General features: G+C 37.5%; 1 protein-coding gene across 1 annotated transcript in view; it reads right to left on the reverse strand.

Moving 5' to 3' along the window:
• LOC135563929 (zinc finger CCHC domain-containing protein 24-like) overlaps positions 1 to 5,394 on the reverse strand; it is a 55,076-nt gene extending 49,682 nt beyond the window's left edge. Inside the window, exon 1 of the mRNA XM_065007803.1 lies at positions 4,895 to 5,394. Within this exon, the coding sequence (XP_064863875.1) occupies positions 4,895 to 5,134 (240 nt within the window). The 5' untranslated portion in view covers positions 5,135 to 5,394. The remainder of the gene's footprint in view (positions 1 to 4,894) is intronic.
• Between the last annotated feature and the right edge of the window lie 606 nt (positions 5,395 to 6,000).

Here is a 6,000-nt window from a genome sequence, read left to right on the forward strand (position 1 = left end):
ATACCTTACTCTTTAATACCTCACTCTTTAATACTTTACTCTTTAATACCTTACTCTTTAATACCTTACTCTTTAATACCTTACTCTTTAATACCTTACTCTTTAATACCTTACTCTTTAATACCTTACTCTTTAATACCTTACTCTTTAATACCTCACTCTTTATATACCTTTAATACCTTACTTTAATACCACTCTTTAATTTAATACCTCACTCTTTAATACCTTACTCTTTTACCTTATACCTTACTCTTTAATACCTTACTACCTTTAATACCTCACTCTTTAATGCCTTACTCTTTAATACCTTACTCTTTAATACCTTACTCTTTAATACCTTACTACTCTTTAATACCTTACTCTTTAATACCTTACTCTTTAATACCTTACTCTTTAATACCTCACTCTTTAATACTCTTACTCTTTAATACCTTACTCTTTAATACCTTACTCTTTAATACCTTACTCTTTAATACCTTACTCTTTAATACCTTACTCTTTAATACCTTACTCTTTAATACCTTACTCTTTAATACCTTTAATACCTTACTCTTTAATACTTTACTCTTTAATACCTTACTCTTTAATACCTTACTCTTTAATACCTTTTACCTACTCTTTAATACCTTACTCTTTAATACCTTACTCTTTAATACCTTACTCTTTAATACCTTACTCTTTAATACCTTACTCTTTAATACCTTACTCTTTAATACCTTACTCTTTAATACCTCACTCTTTAATACCTTACTCTTTAATACCTTACTCTTTAATACCTTACTCTTTAATACCTCACTCTTTAATACCTCACTCTTTAATACCTCACTCTTTAATACCTTACTCTTTAATACCTTACTCTTTAATACCTTACTCTTTAATACCTCACTCTTTATATACTTTAATACCTTACTCTTTATACCTTACCTTTAATACCTACTCTTTAATACCTTTAATACCTTACTCTTTAATACCTTACTCTTTAATACCTTACTCTTTAATACCTTACTCTTTAATACCTTACTCTTTAATACCTTACTTTTAATACCTTACTCTTTAATACCTTACTTTTAATACCTTACTCTTTAATACCTTACTTTTAATACCTTACTCTTTAATACCTTACTCTTGAATACCTCACTCTTTAATACCTTACTCTTTAATACCTTACTCTTTAATACCTTACTCTTTAATACCTTACTCTTTAATACCTTACTCTTTAATACCTTACTTTTAATACCTTTAATACCTTTAATACCTTACTTTTAATACCTTTTACTCTTTAATACCTTACTCTTTAATACCTTACTCTTTAATACCTTACTCTTTAATACCTTACTCTTTAATACCTTACTCTTTAATACCTTACTCTTTAATACCTTACTCTTTAATACCTTACTTTTAATACCTTACTCTTTAATACCTTACTCTTTAATACCTTACTCTTTAATACCTTACTCTTTAATACCTTACTCTTTAATACCTTACTCTTTAATACCTTACTCTTTAATACCTTACTCTTTAATACCTTACTCTTTAATACCTCACTCTTTCTACTAGATGTTTTTCAAGACCCCATTTCCATCTGTGTTTTATTTTAGGTTGAACGGATGCCTTGATTTTACTTTCATTTGACACCGAATTTGATATGCTCCTATAAACTTCACGTTGATGTTTTTTAGGTTGACGGATGCCCCCCCCAAAAAAAGAAAGAAAGCAGTAATATAGCGAATAAGATACAGCCTTCTGTAGCATATCTCACAAGCCAAATAAATCCTAGTTTCTTCCGCGCCGGATGAATGTGGTATTCTACTTGACGTACTGTACCGGTCTATGTGTCAGACTTCTCCTGACTTCCCCTGAGAGGGATGGTAATCAAATTGAGCAGCACCACCACCAGCGTCAGCAGGCCCCATGCAGTATAGAAACATTGCATAGGGTCTACGTCCCAAACGACACCCTATTCCCTATATAGTGCACTACTTTTGACCGGAGCCCTATGGCACCCTATTCCCTATGTAGTGCACTACTTTAGACCAGAGCCCTATAGAACCCTATTCCCTACATAGTGCACTACTTTAGACCAGAGCCCTATGGCACCCTATTCCCTATATATATAGTGCACTACTTTAGACTGTAGCCCTACGGTCCCTGGTCAAAAATAGTGCTCTACTTAGGGAATAGGGTGTCGTTTGGAACGTAGACTTTTTCAACCTCCCTCTGGCAGCCCACTGACATCAGAACGGTCTCAACACACACCAGGCACTATGTACTGTGTAAAGAGGGGCTCATTCATACTATAGCCTACATGCAGCTAATCACCAATCACCACACTGTTGTGGCCCAATGGAGGCAGGTATGTCAGAGCTAAGGATCTACTGTACGTTTACTCAACGTTACTGTACGTTACTGTATGTTTACTGAACGTTACTGTACGTTACTGTACGTTACTGTACGTTTACTGTACGTTACTGTGTTACTGTACGTTACTGTACGTTTACTGTATGTTACTGTACGTTACTGTACGTTTACTGTACGTTACTGTACGTTACTGTACGTTACTGTACGTTACTGTACGTTACTGTATGTTTACTGAACGTTACTGTACGTTACTGTACGTTACTGTATGTTTACTGAACGTTACTGTACGTTACTGTACGTTACTGTGCGTTTACTGTGTGTTACTGTATGTTACTGTACGTTACTGTACGTTACTGTATGTTACTGTATGTTTACTGAACGTTACTGTACGTTACTGTACGTTACTGTACGTTACTGTACGTTACTGTACGTTTACTGTATGTTACTGTACGTTACTGTACGTTTACTGTACGTTTACTGTGTTACTGTACATATACTGAACGTTTAATGTACGTTTACTGTACGTTACTGTACGTTTACTGTACGTTTACTGTGTTACTGTACGTTTACTGAACGTTTAATGTACGTTACTGTACGTTTACTGTACGTTTACTGTGTTACTGTACGTTTACTGAACGTTTAATGTACGTTACTGTACGTTACTGTACGTTTACTGTACGTTACTGTGTTACTGTACGTTACTGTACGTTTACTGTATGTTACTGTACGTTACTGTACGTTTACTGTACGTTACTGTACGTTACTGTATGTTACTGTACGTTACTGTACGTTACTGTACGTTACTGTATGTTACTGTATGTTTACTGAACGTTACTGTACGTTACTGTACGTTACTGTACGTTACTGTATGTTTACTGAACGTTACTGTACGTTACTGTACGTTACTGTGCGTTTACTGTGTGTTACTGTATGTTACTGTACGTTTACTGTATGTTACTGTATGTTACTGTATGTTTACTGAACGTTACTGTATGCGTTACTGCATGCGTTACTGTGCGTTACTGTACGCTTACTGTATGTTACTGTACGTTACTGCACGTTTACTGTACGTTTACTGTGTTACTGTACATATACTGAACGTTTAATGTACGTTTACTGTACGTTACTGTACGTTTACTGTACGTTTACTGTGTTACTGTACGTTTACTGAACGTTTAATGTACGTTACTGTACGTTTACTGTACGTTTACTGTGTTACTGTACATTTACTGAACGTTTAATGTACGTTACTGTACGTTACTGTACGTTTACTGTACGTTACTGTGTTACTGTACGTTACTGTATGTTACTGTATGTTACTGTACGTTACTGTACATTACTGTGTTACTGTGCGTTTACTGTGTGTTACTGTACGTTACTGTGTTACTGTGCGTTTACTGTGTGTTACTGTACGTTACTGTGTGTTACTGTACGTTACTGTACGTTACTGTACATTACTGTGTTACTGTGCGTTTACTGTGTGTTACTGTACGTTACTGTATGTTACTGTACGTTTACTGTGTGTTACTGTACGTTACTGTACATTTACTGTACGTTACTGTGCATTTACTGTGTGTTACTGTGCGTTTACTGTGTGTTACTGTACGTTACTGTACATTTACTGTGTTACTGTACGTTACTGTACGTTTCCTGTGTTACTGTACGTTACTGTACGTTTACTGTGTTACTGTACGTTTACTGTGTTACTGTACGTTACTGTACGTTTACTGTATGTTTACTGTGTTACTGTACGTTACTGTACGTTTACTGTACGTTTACTGTGTTACTGTACGTTACTGTACGTTTACTGTACGTTTACTGTGTTACTGTACGTTACTGTACGTTTACTGTACGTTACTGTACGTTTACTGTATATTACTGTACGTTGCTGTACGTCCAACTAAAATAATATTGTAACTGGGTCATGCATTAAAATGTGAAAATATGTAGGATGGCACATTGGATTGGTAAATTATTATAATTATTTTTAAATTGAACCTCTATTTAACTAGGCTAGTCAGTTAATAACAAATTCTTATTTACAATGACGGCCTACCCCGGGAAAACCCAGACGACGCTGTGTCCAATTGTGCGCCGCCATATGGGACTCCCAATCACAGCTAGTTGTGATACAGCCTGGATTCGAACCAGGGTCTGTAGTGACGCCTCTAGCACTGAGCGTGCAGTGCCTTAAACCGCAGGGTCTCTGCTTTCATTCTTAAAATGGGACCGTAAGATTTGTAGCCCTATGGGTTGAGTATAATTATTATTATAATCAAAAGCAAATGATATAAGAACATATCTGTGCATGCTTCAAGTGAATGGGGTAAGTATACAGATTTTATGTTCAACTTGAGATAAGAAATACATGGTTAAAAGTGTTCATTGCAATGACAACATAATTGTTCTATGAATGACAGAATACAATATTGGATGAAGTTCAATCAAAGTTGTTTGGCATGACACACTGTGCAGTTTGTGCAAATCACATATTTCATAGTTGTTGTTTTTTTAAATAAACTTTTCACAACTTTACCTCATTCCTCTGAAGTTGCAAGAAATTGTTAAGATAGTTTGAGTTGAGCGCAGAGCTCAGGTCGACAGCAGCAGCGGACCGCTGTTTGTAGTTGTTCTCGTCCGGTGGAGAACTCTCAGAATCCGGTCTGAACGCTTCGAAGTCATTGGTCTGGTGGGAGTCTTGTAGAGACATATAGATCCAGTTCAGTAGTTGTGCTGGTTGGTACACAGATGTACCCGTATCTATGGCAGACATCATGTTGATCTTTGGAAGAGGAACGCACAGCGCGTCTTGGAAGTTAAAGCGCCTCCGGAGTTATTGCTGCAGAATTAGGCTACCAAAACCAAATCACCTAAACCTGATACAAAAAGAAATCCTTTCGACCTCTTTAACATGATAAAAAAAAAAGATCCTTGCATTCACGGCCACGGGAGAACCGTGATGAAGGCATGACAGGGTAAAACGTGTGTGCCAGTCAAAATATATGTGGACTCCACTCTGTAGCCCATCTCCACTCACCGTAGACCACAGCTGGGATGAGATCAGCTCATTGCATATTCTCTCTCGGTTATTGGAGTGCTTCATTGTGAATAGCTAGGAGGTCTGATAGAGCCCCACAGTGGAGATGTCACAATACGCATAAAACCCTGCGGTCAATCAGGAAAATGGTTCCAATAATTTTTCCCATAGGGGATTTTACAAACATGTAACATAAAGGCTGTGTTTCGTGTAGGCTTACCCTGGCCTGTAGTTTCGTGTAGGCTTACCCTGGCCTGTAGTTTTGTGTAGGCTTACCCTGGCCTGTAGTTTCGTGTAGGCTTACCCTGGCCTGTAGTTTTGTGTAGGCTTACCCTGGCCTGTAGTTTCGTGTAGGCTTACCCTGGCCTGTAGTTTCGTGTAGGCTTACCCTGGCCTGTAGTTTTGTGTAGGCTTACCCTGGCCTGTAGTTTTGTGTAGGCTTACCCTGGCCTGTAGTTTCGTGTAGGCTTACCCTGGCCTGTAGTTTCGTGTAGGCTTACCCTGGCCTGTAGTTTTGTGTAGGCTTACCCTGGCCTGTAGTTTCGTGTAGGCTTACCCTGGCCTGTAGTTTCGTGTAGGCTTACCCTGGCCTGTAGTTTCGTGTA

This window comes from Oncorhynchus nerka, linkage group LG23 (assembly GCF_034236695.1).
Source record: "Oncorhynchus nerka isolate Pitt River linkage group LG23, Oner_Uvic_2.0, whole genome shotgun sequence".
In the NCBI taxonomy this organism is placed as follows: Eukaryota; Metazoa; Chordata; class Actinopteri; order Salmoniformes; family Salmonidae; genus Oncorhynchus; species Oncorhynchus nerka.